Source organism: Strix uralensis, chromosome 1, assembly GCF_047716275.1.
Source record: "Strix uralensis isolate ZFMK-TIS-50842 chromosome 1, bStrUra1, whole genome shotgun sequence".
Classification (NCBI taxonomy): domain Eukaryota; kingdom Metazoa; phylum Chordata; class Aves; order Strigiformes; family Strigidae; genus Strix; species Strix uralensis.
Window position 1 is genome coordinate 93,034,152 of NC_133972.1, and position 21,598 is coordinate 93,055,749.

The 21,598-nt window shown below is 39.3% G+C and overlaps 1 protein-coding gene across 4 annotated transcripts in view; it reads right to left on the bottom strand.

The window, feature by feature from the left end:
* The window catches only part of TRIO (trio Rho guanine nucleotide exchange factor), a 254,789-nt gene that overhangs the window by 15,309 nt on the left and 217,882 nt on the right, over positions 1-21,598 (bottom strand). For 2 of the 4 annotated variants that reach the window (XM_074874187.1, XM_074874178.1), the window contains 14 exons: positions 20,880-21,172; positions 18,951-19,121; positions 14,491-14,586; positions 12,238-12,386; positions 11,423-11,489; positions 9,858-9,961; positions 9,160-9,229; positions 7,028-7,117; positions 6,293-6,385; positions 5,599-5,649; positions 5,307-5,384; positions 4,287-4,478; positions 3,195-3,372; positions 1,607-2,376 (listed from right to left, as the gene is read on the bottom strand). In XM_074874187.1, the coding sequence (XP_074730288.1) occupies positions 1,607-2,376; positions 3,195-3,372; positions 4,287-4,478; positions 5,307-5,384; positions 5,599-5,649; positions 6,293-6,385; positions 7,028-7,117; positions 9,160-9,229; positions 9,858-9,961; positions 11,423-11,489; positions 12,238-12,386; positions 14,491-14,586; positions 18,951-19,121; positions 20,880-21,172 (2,402 nt within the window). Of the gene's footprint in view, positions 1-701; positions 1,042-1,606; positions 2,377-3,194; positions 3,373-4,286; positions 4,479-5,306; positions 5,385-5,598; positions 5,650-6,292; positions 6,386-7,027; positions 7,118-9,159; positions 9,230-9,857; positions 9,962-11,422; positions 11,490-12,237; positions 12,387-14,490; positions 14,587-18,950; positions 19,122-20,879; positions 21,173-21,598 lie in introns of those variants that run through there. The other 2 variants (XM_074874198.1, XM_074874207.1) reach the window with 2 other exon arrangements.

Sequence of the window (21,598 nt, forward strand, 5' to 3'; positions counted from 1 at the left end):
GTTGAATGTGGTGTGGAATCCTGCTAAAGTATGGTCTAGAAATGAGGTTACAAATGAAGAATTATGACTCATCTCAATTACCAAACTAAAAGAAACATAGTTGTGAAGAAGACAGCATGCATTCAGATATTATGTATTCAGTAAGATAAAAAAAGCAATGGTGTCTTTGCTGAGATAGTATCAAAATTCAAATGTTTTGAAAACTCAGTGCCATCCCATCTCCCCCTCTCTCTTTTTTTAATGGAACGACATCAATTAATAGCATGCAAGTCTTCTCTGCATACAAAAAGTACCACCATCTTGATTCACAGTAACTGCAAAATACTCAAATTATCCCAGAGATTATATTATCATCACATTTTGCTAGACCGAAGATAAACACAAGACAGAGCTAAAACAAATGAAAAGCTGAAGGAAGATTGGGATAAAAATACAATACATGCAAAGCATATTTTTTTCTTCTGAAGCTATTATAAAAGTAAATGTAAGAACTAAGAAGTCAAGAAAGCTCTGTGTGTTAAACAGTTCTATAAAGAAATGCATGCATTTAAAAAAGGTCTGGCAAGTTAGGTGATTTGCAAAATTGGTATTACATACTATTTGTGAGAGAGTGGAAAAACAAACATTTGTGAACACAACACTTAGTGAGAGAAAAATCAAATGTTTAAAAAGAAAGGCACCATAGCCTGCCTACCATATCCATGGCAAGTGCCTTGAAATTTTTGCTTTATATTTGCACATGCCCCTGTGGTTGCTGTGTTGCATTTCTTGGTGGACGTTATTACAGAGAATGTGGATTCTGTTGATACCCCAGCTTCCTGCACAAACACACCAAGTGCATGCTAAAAGGTTGAATCTCCAGATGTCCTAAACCAGTTCTTCTTACAAAGCAGAAAAGACATGTGGAGCCACTATTTGTTTTGGTCGTAGTAGAAGGAAGATTATTTTAGCAAGTTTTGTTGGCCTATTTTGAGTGGATTGCAGGAAGCTTTCTTGATCAGACACAGGATTTAGAAAGAGAATGTTGTACATCAACTAAGGCTGAAAGGAGAGGGGGAAAAAAAATTAATAAAAAATAAAAATCAAGTAGCCCAGGGAATGTACTGTAGATATCTCCACGAAGTTAAAACTCAACAGGACAATGGTGGCGGATTTGTGCGTGAAAGCGAAAAAAGCCCCAAGGCAATCTGCCAAAATGTCGAAGTCAGATTTAAGTGCTGGCTGCAATGCATACCCCGAGGTGCTCTGGCTGCCACAATTCAGCATGTTAATTATGTGCCTTCAAATTAGAGACGAAAAAAGCAAGGAGAGCAAGTTAGTAAGTATCAGCCTAGTGATCTATGTTTTCAGCAGAGGCAGAAATTGCACCTAATGTTAGCAGTTGCTTTTGTGCCTGTATACATATCCACGTATGTATGTATACATACACAGAGAAGTAGAGAATTTTTTTTTTTTAATGTGCAGAAGATATTTGAACAGTTGATTATTTCAGAGCAGTACAGCACTGGAGAGCCAGAAGTTAGTACGGAGAGTGATGGTAATGCACAGAAAGGGAGCACGGGAAGGTTTTAGAAGAGCTCGCAGGACAGAGGTGCTCCGCTCTTACCCCATTACTCTGGGTGGAGTGAACTGACTGCTCGCTGGTCGAGGAGCATGTGCTCATGCGGTCTGTGTCCTTGCTGTGTGAAGAGTGGCGGTGGACCTGCCGCTGGAGGGAGTCATTGTCCCCAGGGAAAGTGAAGGAGCCAGGGCGGCTGGCAGGGGATGCTGGGATGGAGCTCCAAAAGGAGCCCTTCTGCAGGGGGCTGCTGGGTGGGAAGGTTTCTTTGCCAAAAGGAGAAGGGAAAGTCGTGGAGAGAGGAGAGTTCATTGGTGAGATGGCTCCTGGCCTTGGCTTCCCAAGCGTCAGCGATCCTACGCTGTTTCTTGATCGACTGTCCTCTGAGCTTCCACGTGAGTCTTTCTGGGCTCCATCAGCTGAGCCAGAAATGTTTCCTGCTGTCTTCCTGGGACTTTCAATAACTTTCATCTTGGGAATCTGCTCAGCTTCCCTCTGAGGACCATCCGGTTCTGCATTGGGAGGGTGCCTGTCTGGCTGGCTCAGGCCAGTTTCTAAGGAGGTGTTGTAGTGTGGCAGGGAGAGATTGTGAATGGACATACCTGACATCTTGTCTGCCTCTGCTTGGGCCGAGGCTGCAGAGGAGACCAGGACTGGGGAATGGTGTCTGACAGGCTGGGGGATCCGGGATGGCCGGCTACGGCTGGAGCTGGGGATGCCACTACAGCTGCTGGGGCCGCTGCTGTTACCACTGCTGCTCCCGCTGCCGCCTCCACCACCGCTGTGGTTCCTCTGGTACTCGATTGGGGACGTCAAGGCTGCAATGGGGGTGGGAGGGGACGTGATCGTGGAGAGAAGGGCAGGAAAGGGAATAGGAACAGTTTAAAACAGACATGTTTACCGGCAAAAGGGGAGTGCTGTTCAAATAAGATAAATTCCCTTAAGCAATGCCGGTCGTGCCTCAAGTCACTTTTCTGTATCACACCTTCATGACCTGCTATATGTACCTCTATTAAAGATGAAAAATCTGAAACCAGGCAGAAATGTTTTCCTCTAGGATCACATTGTCAGTCAGCAGCCAAACTGGGAAAAAACAAGTGTGACTTCTAATTCTCAGCTTGTTGTTCTGTTCATTACAACTCTTTAAACAAAAGAGGGCAACAATCGATGGAGAGAACCTTATAGTGTCACAGCAGACACTACCATCTTCTACTTTTCTCCTGCAGAATCTGAATGTTGTTGTCACAGTAAGATGTGACAACAATGGCTACCAAAATAACACAAGCAAAACATATTCTGAACAGATACTTAAAATTCCACTTGGGTTTAGCCTTTAAAGGCTTGCATTTGCTTAAGAGGGGTACATAAGCTCTCCACCTCAACGGATGGTGCCAATCTTGATTCACTCCCACAAAACATTTGGAAAATTTCACCAAGAGAACACCATGTAAACTCAGACTACCATTCTTATAATAAATACTAGCATCTGTTCTGAAGCAGAAATGCAGCACATATCCCCAACTGTTCTGTATTAGCTCAGGAAAAAGGAGACTTGCAAAACATTTCAAAGCCAAGAAACAACAGATGAGAGAGAAGTCATTTAATTATGAAGTTTCAGTGAGAGGAAATAATTTACCATTTAAAAAGTTGCGCTGGTTTTCCAAAATTTGGTTGATTTCGTGGATCCATAACTGGCGGACTCCTGGACTGGCAGAATGCAAAATAAAGGTCTCCGTGACATCGCCCGTTCTTGATGTTAGTGCAAATTTACATGGATCGCTGTCCACATTTTCCTCCAGGGAAAGGCAACTCACCTTCACGAAAAAGAAAAGAGAATTTACTTCATGTATTTTATGAAAACATACCCCTAAAATCTCTTACTTAGGAACTCAGAGTCAGATCTTCAAATGATGACCATTCTTTCCTTCAGTGTAATACCATGAAATGAAGGATTAATGTACAGTTTACTGACACACGGTGCCTGAACAATCTCCAGCCGGTCAGTATGCCCCACCATCCCTTATGCTCCCTTTTTGTTATTTAGAATGCTGAGCCTGCTATGGAGGTCTACCACTGGCCCACACCAAAGGCTACTGCTGCAGATACAGCAATGCCTTGGAACAGGCTATCCAGTCAGTGCTAAACAGGATGCTCAGGTGGCAGGTGGAGCACCAAGGTGAATTAAGGGAAGCAGGGTTCACCTAAAACACTTCATGAGGAGGGCTGGTGGGCCCTAATACCATCAGGCTTTGTTTCAGAGAAAGCTTGAAGTGGGAGTAAACGCTTTTTGTTTGAGGAACAGCTGACATATCTAAGAAGGTGGCACTACTTACAAATATTACCTACACGTTTGGACTGATTTCAGCTGAAACTCAGAAGAACGGATACATTAATAAAGAGTTATTATCTTTATTTGCAATGACTTTGCAATGTGGTGTACACACAGCAGAGCTGAAGACTTAACTCTTTGTGAATGTCCAGCTTTGTACAAGAACACCTGTTTTGCTATGCTTCATGTGGGAAGCATCAGAGTATGGGAATCCAAAGATTTCCATTTATTACCAGAACGAGCACAATCAGATAGGAAGTAATTTCAGGAAATGACTGACACCTCATTGTGCTTTATGACTGCACATCTAGATGTCACTAGTGACTCCACACTGAATCAGAAACTGTTACCTTAGCAGAGTTTGTGCAGGGGACGCAAAGACTCACACACAACAGTTACCTTGATACTGTTTTTAAACAAGAATCCGGGCATGGAGAAACCTTTCTTTTTATCTAGCAGCTCACTGAAAATGACTATCTGCTCAAACAGGAAGACCCGTCTCTCCTTGCAGCGTGGCAGAAGTCCTGTGTCCTGGTCTGTAACCAAGAATGTGTCCTGGAGCAGGAGCTTACCCTGGGCTACAATTTTACCCTAAACACAGAGGCAAGCAGAAACACATTTAGTGCAGTTCTTCCTTTCTTTCCCCAATCAACCTTTCTGAGCAGATGCTAATGCGCAAATAGCTTTGTATACTTTCCAGTTTCTGAGTGTCATTGATCCTCCCATACACATGACATTCTTGTGCCCTTTCTCAAAAAACAAGCATCATCAAGAAAAAAAACCCCAAAAATGCACTCCACTCTTTTCAATTCCTACTGCAGTTTGAGGCTTGTAACACTATGGCTTTTATCACTCTCCCACAGTAACCCATATATTCTTCCAATGCCTTCCAGGGTGCCGAAAAGGGGAAGAATTCAAGCTCATACCTGCATCACAGCGCAGAAAGGGTTTTTTTGCAAGTAGAACATGTGACTATGGTCTGGCTGATGCATACTGCTTCAACAGCCAATTTCCATCTCTATAGACTTGGCAAAACATGGAGAAGGGCTACAGTTGCCTCAGGTACTTTACTGACCTTAGCAACTCCTCCTTTGTCTACGCTACTGAAGTCAGGTCTGTTCACCAGCTGATAACTGATTACTTCATTATTTTGCAAGTCATTAGTCAATAAGGGTACTGTAATAACACCAGTGCTTCCTAGATTTTGCAGAAGGACTTACCTAGCTTGACTGACACAACAGGTAAGGTTTCCCAGGAAAAAGTCCATGGCAGGGCTAAGACTTGATTTTTCATTCACTGCTTTTTGCACCAGCTAACCAGTTAGTGAAGGAGCACCCAACCTCATTTTTCCCCACAACATTAATGGTTAACTTCTAGAGAACCTGACAGAAAATCTAAGCAAAACTCCAGCCAACTTACATCAAATCCTTGCAGGCGGCCAACATTCATCATGTCATTACACCGTTTTGGTACTATACACATGACCTCTACAGCTCTCTGTTCAAGATAAATAAAAAGTCAAAGCTTTATTTTCCAAATGAGTTAGCAGCATAAAATTTTGTTTCATTTGCTATGGTTGTTTTAGAACAGAAATGTGAAAATTATATAATCACATTATCAAGAAGATCAGAAAAGAAAAGTGACTCTGTCAAAACAAGAGAAGTTCAGAGTAAAGACCATTCAAATTACTAAGAGAAAATGTCTCAAGTACCTCTAGTTCTGTTGTGTCAAGATTAGCTTTTTTAGAATATTTGAGGAAGTCCTGAAAAAATAAAAAAACAATAAGATGAGTTCTTTTCTCATTAATCAGCAAAGAGTAATCTTACATCTGAGTTTGCCATCCTCTGTCAGCAAATGACAGACTGCAGAAGAATCATGGAAAAATTTTCTTTTTTAAAGCTTCTTGCTGCAGTGCTTTCCTGCTCTTATATCTTAAGATTTATTCACTATTTTGATTTAGCTCATATAAGAACATCTATTAAGGCAATGACCTCTGCCATACACAGGGTTGCTCTTCAGTAAACATGTATGTGATATTAAAACGGTTGCAGATGTAGATGGAAATATTGAGATGAGTCCCAACAACTCATATCACATTTACATCTGGAAACAGTTGGGAGATCCCTCTCTCCTTCATATGACATTGGTACAAATTCTAAACATTTCCATGTCACTGACTTGAGTTCATTTGGTTGTTAACTGTTAAAAGAAAAAGCAAAATTCTGACCAAGCTATTTACTGTAATTTTTAAAGCTATCTGAATATGCTCAGAAAATAATCATATGACATTGCTTACAAATCTGGGTTCTGTTTGTGAGGAGGGTAGAAAAGCATCAGCAATATTTAAAAAAGAATATATATCCATTAAGACATATATTAAATCATTCATTTCAACATCACTTTACCTTTAGTAACAGCTGGTATTTCATAATTCTCTGCACAGGTTTTATTAGCAAGTCCGTGAGCTGAAGTCTATGGCCCAGGCGTTGCTTTAGATCCTGAGGGTTGTAAAACAAACATTTTTTTGTCCGTTCAGTTAGAAACAACTTTGTTTTGTTGAGTTAGAAACACAGCAGGATATATCACTATTAATGGCTATCAGAGCAGAAACTGGCAAAAGTCAGAGCAGAATCTAACCTTCAGTTAGCAAAAGCTGGAATCCTTCCCCTTATCTGTATCAGCTTTGTTTCCAAAGTATTCCCTCTTCCATATCTTTTTTTGAAAAGATTGCATAGTGAAATGTCATTTTTCAATCACAGGTTGTATATAGTCTATTTTCAACAGTGATCTTTGCTCTTCCAAAACTGCCACTTCACATAATATGCACTGTTAAGTGCCCGGGCTAGGGCTAGTAAGGAAGAGACTCTACTGATTAATTAACATCTCACATCTAAACTTCAGTTTTGTTCCCCGAGAGATTCATACACCTCTAGGAGGCTGTATCAGGCTTGAGAAATCAGAACAGAAATGGCAAGAAATTATAACTGAAAACAGTAACAACAGTATGTGCTGCCTTTTTTGGGGGGAGTAGGGTTTTTTGTTTGTTTGGGTTTTTTTGTTTGTTTTGGTCAACAGACCTGATAATGCTTATGATTTGTATACGCCCTTCACCTCACATATATCATATCTCAGGAACTTACCTCAAAAAACGTATCAATGTATTCTGAGACAATGTGCTCAGACTTTGGTTTGTTTTGGCAGTAAACTATGTACATGTGCAACCTTCTCTCCTAGAAGAATAAATATAGAGAATGATACATCATGATCAAGAAAAAAACATGCCAGATTGAAATGGAGTATTATTTTAAGAAGTACAGCTGTTCAAAAGTATGAACTTAAAAAGGTCTTTTTGAGGAAAAGAAGCAGCTACATATGCAGAAATTACAGATCTGAAAACACATTTATTTGGGAATATCATGATGATTTTAGAACAAGTCAAAAAATTGTCACAATTATAAATACTCCTGAAAAACAGGTGTTTAGAGATGATAGCTCAGCGGGTCTATATACAAAATATATGAAAATGGTAATCTTCTTTTAGCAAGAGCAATGGATGAAGCCTTTGAAATATCATTTTTTATGTAATTTTAATAATATTATTATTATAATATATTAGAATAATGACCTCCTCCTGTTTAGCTGTACAGAGTAGTTAGGAGAAACCTCTCAAGTCTTCTATTTAGTATTAGCTGTCCTACTGGGAGTTTGAGTGGGGACGTAGGTGATGTAGCCTGGAAATGGTGGCGCTAGTATTTTTTAACTCTGATTCTGCATTTTGTGCATGTGCTTTTAATACCAAGGCAACAACGAAAAAGAGAGAGAGCATAACTTCAGCCTTTAAGATTCATCCTTGATTACTGACCTTGCTGGTTAAGAAATGCAGACATATCATATATGTCTATTACCTTCTCCAAAATCTTTCTTATAATTTTGCTAGGATTGGTTTGCCATTAGAGGCTTTGCTGCTCAGAGACTTATGGAGTACTGACCAGTGAAGACAAGGAAGAAATTAGATGGAAATTAAAAAGGACACAAAACACAGATTAAGAGCAGGAACTGAAGAGTCATGTTCTAGCTGATAGTCAGGGTTTTGCTAGCAGGTATTGTAATAGCATCACAGTTTGCCTTTCCATCTGGAGTGGTAAGGGTGCCCTTTCAAAGACAGCTCAGTTACAAATATACCAGGAGAAAGTAAAACAGCGATCAGAAACAGTGAGAGATACTTCCTCCAGATTTCCCATTTTACCAGTGACAAATTCTCCCCTCTCCCCATACCTTTTTTTTTTTTTTTTTTGTTAAATGATCCCTCAGAAATGAAACAGCTCATTCCTCATCATTAGTCCAGGAATTCGGCCTGGCTTCCAGTGTTACTGTTACATTAATGTTTGGTTTTGTGGTCTTTTGTTACCCTGGTATTGACTTCAAACACAGACAACAGGGAAGATCTGAAACCCATTAAACCTGCTTTAATCCAGTCTGCCTTCAGTCTTTGCATACTTGTTTCTCTTCTGCTGTTTTGTGTGATTTGCAGTACCTTGAAACCTCATCTCAAACAGATATTAAATTGTATTTCTATGCAAAGAGACACCAAAATGATCAAGTAGTGGCATGTCTGATGCGTCCTGAATTTTGACATCTAGTTTCTAGACAACTAGTTAATCCAATTTCCTTCTGAAGTGTTATAATATCCACATGTATCACATGGTCATTGCTTTTAATAAATAAATGAAAAGTACAAAAACAGGGACTCATATAAAGCTATAAAGGGTACTGTGTTGGACTAAAATTAAACATAATGAATTTCTGGCACTCTCAGTTCCTTCCCCAAGTGAAAAGGGAGGAATCTCAAGCACTACTCAGTGGGGAGGGATACAGAAGGGGAAAGGATACAGAACTAGAATGAACTGAAACCAGAAAGAAGAATGAGCTTCTTTCCTACTTTTGTTTCCTATGCTCCATGGTACTGCATGGATACCTGGGATTAGAAAGCAGGTATCATATGAAATGACAATTCCCTTGCACAGAACTGGAACTGAATTGAAAAATGGGGCTCTCATTCATATTTCCTCTCCACAGGAAGATACTGGGAACAAAAAAATGGAGCCTTTACTTAGTGTATTTACAAGCTTATAAGCTATCTCTCCATCTCTTACAGTGAAGCATATTTTGCAGCACTTTTTTGACCATGTTGTACCGTAGATAATCCTTAATAATCAAACATGTTGGTCAGTAGCAGCAATAGGGGTTTGCCAACAACGACATTTGTGCTTACATGCTTAACAAATAGGGATCCCAGCTTTTCTGGATCTTCAAGGCACTTCTCCAACTCTCCTAAAAAGAAGCTGAACATAAACAGAATAAGTACTTTTTTCTGATAGCACACACTATAGCAACAGGTAATTGCAAGGCAAAGTGTCTTACTGAAAGGTCCACTTTGTGTCCCCTATCAGCAGCTTGGGATATTAATGTACGTCCAAAATGACAATGTTAACAGTGTAATATTTTAAGCTAAATTTAAAAAGAATGCACTGAATCTATGTCAAGATTAAAAATTACTAATGTTCATAAAATTCTTTAATTTCATATATTGATTGAAACTTTTCTCCTTCCTAGTCTGAATGCCTGAGGTGCTCATACTGCCATGCTAACCTCTAAGAAATTCTTCAGACTGTATTCTTAGAGAAAACATTTTTGAAAACAAAGCCTCAAACAATGTACAAACTTCTGTACATAATACTATCCATACTATAGATTCTCAGTTGCAGCACTTTCTCTATATAAGCATCCTTGTTTAAAGCAAACCTTCATACCAACATTTATAAGCTGAATCTACAATATCTGCAACTCAAAGCACAAGACTAACTGTATTTACCTTGTATCTGAATATTTGAGGAAAAAAAATTTCTTAAAGCCAGTCTAGTATTTTTTGAGTAGAATTGTTCAGCAGATGGTTTTCAAGTTAATACGTACTCTCTGTGCCAGTCATATATCTGGTGAATGTTTCCAAATACAATCTTGTCTTTGCCTTTCATGTCATCAGGTACGCCATCTTCCTTCATAAGTGCCATATAACCCTGCAACAGTCCGAGGAAATTTACTGTGAACATTTTAACTTAAAAAAAGTGAGTTGTGTCTTAATCTCCCTTTTCCCAGAAGCTTTCCAAATTGCCTATGACAACAGCTTGCTTGGGACACAAAACTAAACCAAAACACTGCTCTATAACATAGCATAACAAAGAGCATAGACACAAATTATCACAAACTGGCTTGAGGCTGTCTACACAACACTGCCCAGGGCTACAATGATGAATGCACTCTAGCTAATTTAGCCCGTGTCAACAGACTCAAAAGTATAGAGGAAACTCGTACAGCCCTTCTCCTTATTGTCTGAAGCAGCTGCAATGCTTTGCCAGGTAGGGCTGTTACCGAGTATGTCAGAGCCACAGGACTGGCTTCTGCGCTTCTTTGCTCAGTGTTTCTTATTATTTCAGACATCGACACTAACCCTACACCAAAGTGTGCTGAGGAAAAAAGCAGCCGCACTGCATATGGGACTACACTGCATGGACTACTACTTGCAGTATGAGCAAACTGAACACCGAAAAAACTGAACGTCAATTCTATTAGCAAGCATTCTGGCTGCAATAAAGTTCCTTTTACATTTTCCCATAGTCCTGTCTTCTCTTTTTTGGTATATATATACCCACATCTCACTGTGCAATTCTATCACATAGTTAGAGCCGGGAGTGTTTATAAGTTTTGTAATATTCATCCAACTCTGTTCCTTCCATGTTTTCCTAATACTTCTATTCCTAATTAGCAGGTCTGTTTCTAGTTGCAGAGTTTATGTTTTGATGTCTAGCATTTTCACCAGGAATTATTTAGTTAGTTACAAAAACACATCTGTTCATAGCCTTCTAATGCACCCTTTAAATACTGTGAAAAGATTATCACAATGGTGATCTTTCTTTCCCCCCTGCCTTAAAACAGAGTTTAAGAATTGAACCCTGTTAGGCTGAAATTCACTGTCATGCTCATTCTCTATACTCTTCCAAATGTATTTTGTTGGTAGCCGAAGACTGAAGGGAGATGTGTGATGTTATCTCATTTTACAGAAGGAGAAACTAGAAAGTCTAAGAGAAGCCTAGCAGTAGGAGAGGAAGCGTCTTTCAAATCCAGGATAGTTGCTCTATATGCTGAGCTACAATGCTTTTTAAAACTTATTTGTGCTAAATAAAACCATCTAGTCTAAGATACCATTAGGCCAGAGGTAGTGATCTTAAAAAATTACAAAGAACTACACTCCTCAGCAGAACAATAAGGTGCACAATAATAGGAAGAAGGGAAAAAGATTTGATGCAATATTTCTAATATGTTAAAAGGTTGCAGGAGGGAAAACTCAGAATACAAACATTAACATTTTCAGTTTGTTTCTGTGTTTTGTTTTGAAAAAAATTGTGATGTTCAAGCTACACAGATAGTCAGTACCACATTTTAAAAAAAAAGAAAAATCAAGAGAATGAAAAACATCATACCTCAACTACGTAGCCCAGATCTCGTACATAATCTCGCTCTGTCTCCACTAACTCCTGTAAGACATAGCTACAATGGAAAGAAAATGGTCAACACATATTTCATTGAAAAATGAAACAGATTCTTGAAGAGGATTAATGGCATACAACCTTTCATACATTTGTGGTCACATATGTTTGATAAGCAGAGCTAAAACAGAAGAATTAATGCACAATCTTTCTAAGCAAGATGCTGCTTTGACTTTGGAACCGGAGCAGGATTGATTCTGTTTATCTAAAGTCAGATGCTTTCTTACATGTGTCATTAAAATTAAACATTTAACTATTGTTTAAGATAAAATGCTATTAAGTCTCTGCTCGGGAGACTCTTCAGTATATGAACTGTTGTTTTTACCCACAGATTTAAATAATCTTGAAACCAGGCATGTTTTTGTTATACCATGGTAACGGTTTACTACTACATAAAGAAATTAAGAGTGCAGTAGTACAGAACAAGGGGAATGACCAGTTTTTTGAAGCCTAATAGCTGTCTGAACATTTAAAGATCAGCATTTTCCTGAATAACTGAGACTGATGCGTGACAGAAGTCAAACACAGGTACGACTATAATTAAAAAAAATCACAAGAAATTGAAACTGCGACTACTGTTCGAGAAAAAAAATTTTCTTTGCATAACATGACTACATGCTTGACACTTAACACAAGTCCTCCCCCTTTCAGACTAATAGCTTCTACTGCCAGTTCAAAATGGACATTTTTTAAGCATTTCATTTCTCTCTTCAAAACATTGTAAAAAATGGAGTGAAAGATGGTCTTACTGTCGCCTTTTTAAGGAGCTGGATTTCCTTTCTTCCATCTCATCTATGGGTGATGAGGAGGAAAGAAGGGAGTTATCTGAAGGGTTGAAGGATGGACTGCTGCTATCACCTTGATCTACCAACAAGGAACTTGGACGGTCCTCCAGGGCCTGGGAAGGTGTTCAAGACAGACAGCAACAATGATTTAGTTCCCCTTTATTCACAAGACACATTTACATGCAGCTGTATATGGGAACCTATAGGAGATTAATTATTGTAATGTATCTTAGAAAACGAGATCTCAAGCTTCCAGGAAACCAACCAACAACTTGGCTTTCCAGAACAGATAACCTAACCTTATAGAAGCACATTTTAGTTATGCCAGTCTTTCCTTCACAGGAAAAGAAAGGAGTTCATTTGGTTTGAGCAGCAAGGGCTAAAACTCAGACGATCCTGCTCACGATGTAAATACTTCTATGATAGAAGCTACACAGATGTGTGCTTATTGCCAGGGATCAAATTATATTTGTCATACTTTAGTTCTAGAATATGCAAGTTACTTTCAATAGTAAATAGGACAGCTTTAAAGGTGATTCTTTGGATGTTACATTTTTTAACACAACAGAAGTGGCATTCTTTGTCAGACATTTTGTTTATCGTATTAATTACCCAAAATACTGACTCACTGAAGAAAAGAATAAGTTCTACACTGTCAGTGTTGCTTTTGAGCTTCATGACAGTTCAGATCCCTGTCTCTTCCACCAGATACACTGTCTCCCTTGCATGGACTTCACAGGCTTCTGTTTGTATAAAAGATGGAGAAGGCATGGGAGAAATAATATGATCAAGCTTCTATGAAGTATTTATTGGACTTCTTTAATTCAAGTCCATAATCTTGGATTAAGCTACAGTTATGTATCACATTTTCCTTGCATGTGATACAGACTTTAACGCAAGACACATTTACTTCACCAGGGTGGGGTTCAGCTGTAATCTTTTTTCTTTCCTTACAAAAAGTAAAACCCCAATAATGATATGAGACTGGCCCAAAAACCAGGGGAAGCTGACCCTTGGCTTAAATTGTGAAATGAGAACATTTCCACCAGGGACTATATGCATGGATCATTAAGTTATATCCACTGCTAGGCTGCCTGAAAGACACATGGACTATTAAACTTTCCATGTACAGAAGACTCTGTTGAATTTTCCCATAGATTACTTCTTATTTACCCTTCTGGTGCAAGAGAAGTAAAAAACAAAGTTAATATTCTAAGAGAGTGAAGTAATTATTTCATGCAGTAATAGAAGTGAAGGGTAAGTTTTTCTGAATGAGGAAATATAAAATAGAAATTAAAATTTTTCATTCTGAAATTCAAAGCTGCTTTAATTTAGAACGAACCAGGGAAATACCAAAGGGGGCTGCCATGCTGCAATTCTGTCTAGTTTTCACAGAGGCACTTCTACTAAACCCAACAGGGTCTATGCATTTCAGTCTTAAGCCAGACTTAAAAGGTTTTGAGGGAATCACGGAATTGCTGAGGGACTTCTTGAAACCATATAGTCTAATCTCCCTACTCAAACAGGGTCAGCTAGAGCAGTTTTTCCAGGACTGGGTCAAGCTGCGTTTTGAATATGAAGGAGGGCCTTCCTGAAATTATCCATACACCATGCTTTGTCAGTGAGCATCTTCAGAAACACAGAAACTTTAGAACACAGAAACTTAAAAAAGCTGACACAAATTCCTCCTGTTTAATTTGTTAGCAAACACTAAAAAGCAAGAATGGGAGCACTAACATGCAAAACGATCCTTTTACTCTTTTACTTGTTTCTTCATTATCATGTTGCCTAAGTGCAGCTAGATAACATATATGTTTCTGTGTGAGGGTTATCTGCTTTACTGTTGAACCCTGCAAGATTTGCTATAAATTTAGTTTCAGGGATTCTTCTCATAAAGGTCTATCAGGCTAAGACCCTGGGTCTTTGCATTCATTTTACTAATAGGACATTTTCTTTTTACTAATAGGACACACATTTTCTGCTGTCTCCTCTCCCTCTTATTTATTGCTTTTTGCTTCTCTGCATAGCCATTTACCTATTCAGTAAGTGCTTTTACAAAAGAGGGTGTACAAAAAGACCTGTATACTATCCCAGAAAGTGTCTTTTGAAACAGGCATCAAGTTTTACAAGTCAAATGCATGTAGCTTTTCTTTGAATAGAAGTCAGGACTTGAAGACACAATTTCTTTAAGCACATGCATCTGCCAGCCAGCCTCACCATTTTACTTTTGACGAGCTCTTCAATTGCACTGACTAGTTCTGCAGCACTGGGTGTCTCGGAGCTGGTCGGCCGCACCAATAATCGAGAAGATGTCTGTGCAATGACACAAAGGAAGAATCCCAGAGTTAGCCTGGTACTTGCTCAAGGTTCAAGAGACTTTCTTCACTTCTGTTAGACAAAGGTACCCAACAATAACTGTCAGAGTAATATTACACTAAGATCATCCCTTCCAACTTGGGCAACTGGAATTGGAAATTTTAAGTAACCCCCACAGAAGCTAAACGCTGGTATAAAAATTCCTGTTCCTACATGCATATTAGAAGTCAAGAAAACATCCTGCATCTTGCTGATTATGATAATACCTGACAAATAGCTATAAAAATCGCCTGAGCTGACCCAATGGACAACAAACAGTTTGTTAATGTCTTTTATTGTTGGTTAAACAAAACAACAACTGCAGAACAGAAACAGGAATCAAAGAGACTTGAAATAAAGGTGGAAGAATCATTAAACTAAGAAAAAATACACCAATAACTCAGGGTCATTTACTTTTCTAAAGGAGCTGGAGCATATTGCCCAGATTCAGAGGGGAAATTGAGCTCACCATTCCTTGTGCCATCCATTTTCCCCAATGGTATGTGTAGAGCACAGAAGATCTCTGGACTCATATGCTACAAAATGCCAGTTTATAGATACAACTGAAGGTAAAGGGTGTTCACAGAAAGGACTCTGGGAGAGGACTATTAAATTCAGCCACAGTAATTTGCAAACAGAGTTGTTTGCATATTACATTTAGCATTCAATATCTGGAAAGCGGAAACAGGGTGTAATATGAACCTTACTTCATATTACAAACAGCAGTGAACATCATGTAGCACAGGGTAAGCTATCCTGGAAATGCTTCCAACAAACTGGACAAAGAAATGGCACATATAATGACTTAACACAAGAGGTTCTGCTCAAATCAAGCATGGGTGTAACAAGGCTCCCCATAAGTCAATACAAAAAAAAAGAATAGACAGATTTTAGGCAGTTTGCCTTGTATTCACCTTATCCAGAAAGGAAAACAGGGGTTGGGTAAGCAAAGGAAATACAGACAACTTTAAATGGAAAGATACGGGAACTGAGCCAAAGCAGAGACAGAACGCAAGTCAACGTAATGCTGCATCAGAGTTTACAAAAAGAGAAAACAAAAAGCAAAAATAATTAGTTTCATATTAACATAACTGATCTTGAAACTTTAACACTGCTTATCCAAAAATTAAATGTAAATGATTTGTAAACTGCCATCAAATGCAAATCCATGAAGCGTGCAATGATTTTGTTGAATGGAAGAATGCATACTGTGCAGATGAGCTCTTAGGGGAGTAAATGGTTGTGTTATTTAGCAATATTAAAACAAATCAGCATGGCCTAGCACATGATGTTTGCATGCACACCAAAAAATGAGCAATCCCACAGCTTGCATGTCTTTTAGGCAATTGATTGTCCTGACGTCTAATGGTTGACCAGGTTTTCCAAAGCTGTGCTTGTATGCAGGTTTTCACTTTGGATGTGGAGCTCAGCTTTGCCTTAGAAAACACTGGCAGTGCTGGAATCAGAGTCTGGTCAAGGTCCCTTCTCTCTGTTATTGCCCTATGGGAGTATATGGAGTGTGACTGTTGGTAAAGCCTTCAGAACTGATTGGTTTCCAGTTCACGTGGTTATATCACATATCATCTGAAAAAGAAGGAGCTGCACAGATGAAGTCTGCTTGCTGACCTTCCTGATGATGTACTCTGGGAGCAGAATACACCCCTTGTCCAGAAAACATGGGAAGGTGAAGGGAGGAACTGAGCACACGCAGGTGTGAGATGCTGCTGGAGCTCACAGAGGGCTGGGTATGGAGGGAGAAACCCAGCGAGCAGGGGGTTTCCAGCACAGTGTAGACCAGGAGCCATGGAGAGGATGAAATGCTCACAGTGAAGCACAGATGAAGGCCAAGCCTCTGAGGTCACAGAAAGGAGGAGACATTCCTTGGGATCCAGAGGAGCTGAGCAACCCAAGAAACCACAGAGCATGGCAGGAATGTGAAGGACTCCACCCAGCAGGCAGACAACTGGGAATTTGTTTGCAAGCCTTTTATTAACCAGTAACTTCATCAATAGAGCCAACTGACTTCTGATGGGTAAAACTTGGCTCTGGCTTCTCACTTCTGCATTCCAGTAAAGCAATTGCTTTAAGTACTGGAAACTGGTGGTATGTCTTGGTGTGTGGACGTCAGAGAGGCACACACAACCTCCCAGGCTGCCATATGAGGGGACTTTGTTGCCTCCCACCATGCAGTAGGACAGATACTGCATAAAAACACTGCACCACAGAAGAAACACTATTTATATATTTTGAAAAATTATGGTATAATATTAACTTTACCAAATTTTAACTTCTTCGAAGTCTTCTCTAGAATGCAGTTTAAGCTACTTTAAAAACTGTCCCAACATGTTTTTACTGCAGCGGGTGCATGTTAACCTCTTAAGAAATGAAAGTAAAATCTACTGGGGATTGAAAGCTACTCAAAGCCTCTTACTCTACTGTGGTAAGGATCTGTCTTGGCACCAGAAATACAAAAGCGAGTGGACACTAACTTAAAAGCATATTCCTTCACATAACTGTTCTTGCTGTGTAAAGAGAACTATATAAGCAAAATACATTTTTCTCTGGAGAACTTTTCATAAGACTTCCATATCTTTGGTGTTTTTTTTTTTTTTTTTAATATTACTGAAGGGACATGCAAATATGGCAGCTTATCAGCAGGAACTTTTAACATATTTTCACCACCATTATTTTTATTCTAAGCCTCAAACTGAGATTATTCTCTAGCAATAAAATATTCTCTCAGATCTAAAGACTGGCCTGTTTTTGCTTGTTTTGTTTCAGGAATATTTCCCAGTATATTAACTTTCCAACTCATATATTACACTTTTTCATTTCAGAAAACATGCAGGCATTAAATACACATAGAGCATGGGACCCAGCCATTTTGATCCTAAAAATGACAACTTCAGGGATGAGCGAAATCCCCACTGAAAGGCAGTGTTTTAAAAAGGAAGAAAATCCAGAAATAAATAAGATCAAAGTTATCAATAACATCTGCATTACTGAGAACATCACTGAGTTACCAACCACAAAATTCACTAACAATATTCATTGCTATAGATTACAAAGGTTAGAAATTTTAAGCAGCAAAATGGGAAGAAAACAGTAATGTGATATTTGTTGCACAAGTCCGGACTGTTTCCATTCTAAAAAACAGTATTTCCAGGCTTGATACTTGTCCCCTAAATGTTTGATCCAGGTTGAAAATTGAAATAAACCCTCTCAATGTATGAAAATTTAAGAAAAATATGCAAAAGTAAGATCTCCTTCATGCAGCTACTACCTACATCCAGAATTTCATTAGTGATGCAAAATTTTTATCCTTAATTTTAATGTGCCTTTGTTTGTAAAAACTAGACAACTATTACCCTCATCCGGACATTAACTACTTAGTACACATTTTTCTTAGGCATCCAAAAAAAAAAAAAAGGAGGAAAAAAACCCAAGAAATAAAAAAAACACCTTAAGAGTTGATGTGAACAGCTCCTTCTGCTAAGGTATGTACATAGAAATTTTTTTCCCCTGAACTGAGTCTATTCAAAATAGTAGGGCTTGGTGAACAGCCTATGATCTAACAAGGTTATATACAACTGTTAATTTCTCCAGATAAACTTTATTTGCACAGAGCATTTTAACCTCAGTACCTAAAGGTATGATTATAAAACAATTACATTCTAATCACTAAATATGGCATCAGTCAAACAGATGTAAATAGGCCTGCAAACACAAAGTGGCCCATTTCCAATTTTAAAGTGCTAGTAGAAAAATTTCAGCACTTGTGCTTTTAAAATAGTGTCCTGGTTTAACCAGGATAGGGTTAAGTTTCCCCAGCAGTCGGGCGGGGGGGGGCGGGGGGGGGGAAGCTCTAGTGGGGTTATTCAGATACCATGGGGGTGTCACATCCTGGCGTCAGTGGGGTTCCCACCGCCGGGTTTTCTCTCACTGCTATATTGGTAGATATTTTGCCCTGTTCATTGTTATTACTATTATTCTTACTGTTATTGTTGTTGTTTGTTGTGTTGCTATTGCACTGCTGTATTAAACCTGTCCTTATCTCAGATCGGGGCTTTGTATTTCACTCCCTTTGTGGGGGAGGGGCAGCGGCCGCGTGGTCTCAGACCCCGGCAGGGGCTAAACCATTACAAATAGAAATGCATTTAACTCACATTCTTTCCACAGGAAACCTTTTCAATATTGTGATTACTTCTGTCTACCATAAAGCTGTATTATGTCAATTACAGACACTTTTGGAAACAGAAGAAAGATTTGTGCAAACAGAGGTTATCTCAATGTGTGAAGCCTTCCCCACTTCATCCTCCTACCTTGTCATCCTGCGAGTCGGGCTGGAGAAGACTGTGTTGCTGAATTGCCATTGGAGGAGGAAGCGGTACAGCATCTGCTCCCTCTTCGCCTTCCTCCTCTCCGCAGCTCTGCATGCCTGAAGAGGATGACTTGGAGAGAGTGCCACTGCTCAGCCCCTCATTCCGACCTCTCTGTAAATAAAAATCAAGACATTCAAGCACTGCTACCTCCTCAATAGCATGAAGCTTGTTATCACAAGCTTGTCTTAAAGCAAGTCTGTTCTGTAGATTCACCTCTCTCCCAACAAATCAAGATGAACGTACAAACCCAGTGCAACTCCTCAACAGAGGGGGAAAAAAGCAGATGCCAAAGATAGTTTTCAGTGTTTGGTAAAAGCAGATGGATTGAGATACTGAGAACAAGACATTCAGCTTGAAATTTACTACAGGGAAGTGTTACCAAAGCCATGCTTGCTTTCCACGTTCGGTTCTGTAAAGAGCCACATTCCTCTAACTTACAAACTCAAGAACTTTGCATCTCAAGTACCAACCCTCATAGCAAGACTTGAAAAGGATATAAAAAAACCCTTATTACAACACGAAGTATTTTTTCAATTATCCTTTCTGTTCCCTCCTCCTTAAAACAGTGAGAGCAGACTGCTCGTATAATTTTTACAGTTGTGTTGAAAGACAGTCCTTCCAATTATACAATGAACTATGATTTCAATTAGTCAAAGTTTAATATAACTGATCTTGCAGGATAATTTAACTATCTTTAAAGGAAGACAGCATAGATGGCTATTGGTTTTTCCTGACGTTAAGGCACTGGCTTTAGGTTATCCCTCACAGAACTGCAGAACAACAGATACTTCCAAAACAGTGCTACAACTGCATCACAGAGGGTGTCTTTCTACAGCCTGACATTCAAGGACAGAGGCCAATATTCCTTCCCAAACCAATCTCCCAATTCACCATGCTGCCAAGTCTCTAGTCTTTTCTTTCCCTACAATTACTGTATAACTTCACTGATGTTCCAAGCTTGCAGCAAAATGTCGGGAGCAAGAAACAAAATGTACTAAATAATTAATTGGGCATCTGAGACCACTTTTCTGTACGATAACTACCAAAATCACTACTCAGATTCAAGCCTCGTAAAGGGAATAATTGTATACCATGCAAGTGGCTGTGCCCTTGGGATCTTAAGATGCCATTCATTTCAGCCTGAACCATAGGTTTGTAACAGAAGAGAATCTGGCTCTGTTTGCACCTAACCAGAGGCAGACTTTGCTCATACATGACTTCCAGGCTTAGAAGGATGGGCACATGTTTGTGGGAGGAAGGGAAACCTTCAGTAGATATCCTTGGTGGCAAAATCTGGAAGAGTTCACAATTTCCTTCCCTCCAGCGAAAACTGCCATGTTTATTATTTGACTGATGGTAACTACCTTTTGATTTGAATGGCCAGTAATTTTTGTGTGCTCTAACTCTTGCTCAAAAGTAATTTTATATATACTTTATATACTTTAAAATAAACTTTAAGCAGTTAAGCAGCTCTCCTTGTATTTTCCCTGATCCATCAACAAGGAAAGAAAAGGAAATAGAAAATGACCTGATTATTCCCAGAACGTGAAGCACCTTTACTCACAAAGCTGCCTTCCCAAGTGGGATAGGAAAGCAAAGCCAAATAACAACTTTTTTACTCTCTCATTTCTCTCTTTCAACTAGAGATCTTTCTCCACAGAGCTTTACTAACACTCTCTGTGCAGAAGGACACACACTGTGCCTGGCACAGTACTTATGCAGAGTACAGCAGTCATCAAGAATAAGCACATGGCACGTGCCACTTTGCTCAACTGCTGGACAGTCAACCAAGGACACAACTTCCACCTGACCATTTAGTTCTTTGAAAAACATAAAAACAAGTCTCGGGACGCTTCCCTGAACACCTACCTCTTCAACAGTTTCATCTTGTGGGGTGGCTGCACTATCATCAGAGTCCTTCTGAGAGCCTGCATCGGCACTTTTACGAACCTCTCTACTCTTCTTATGTTTGTGGGCCAGTTTTTTGACATGCCCATCTGCCTTTCCACTGCTAAGACGCCTCACTGGACTGGTAAGCCATTTTCTCAAAGTGTTGCCAGGGCGCTTGGGGCCTGGGGAGCTCTGTGCACCGATCATGTGGGGCTGAAGTGATGTTACCGAAGCAGGAGGACTAGCATCGTTGCTGGAGACCGAAAGGGAGTCTAGAAAAAGAACAAAGGGAACATTTTAAAGCTGAAACACTAGTAAGTGAGAAACAAGGCAAATGACATATGTAGTAATGGATATCAGATTGGATTTATGGACTAATCAAACAGATTATTTTGAAGTAGTCTAGCCTTTAACAACACCACAACTATCAGTGTTCATGTTGCACGTGGCCACCCACACATACGCATCATTTATATGCTTACTACAGTCAAGCTTCAAGTTGCTCCTGCCTCAATTATAATTCATACTTACCACTGCTGATACTTATCTGATCGTGGATTATGCTTTCCATATGTCATCTAACTTTATGGAAGGATATGCTTGTTTTATCTTTTAATGTATACTGCTTTGAGCACAGACATGAAGAGTAAAAATAATTGCCTCAGTGATACAAGTAATTTATTTTTCAAACACCAAAT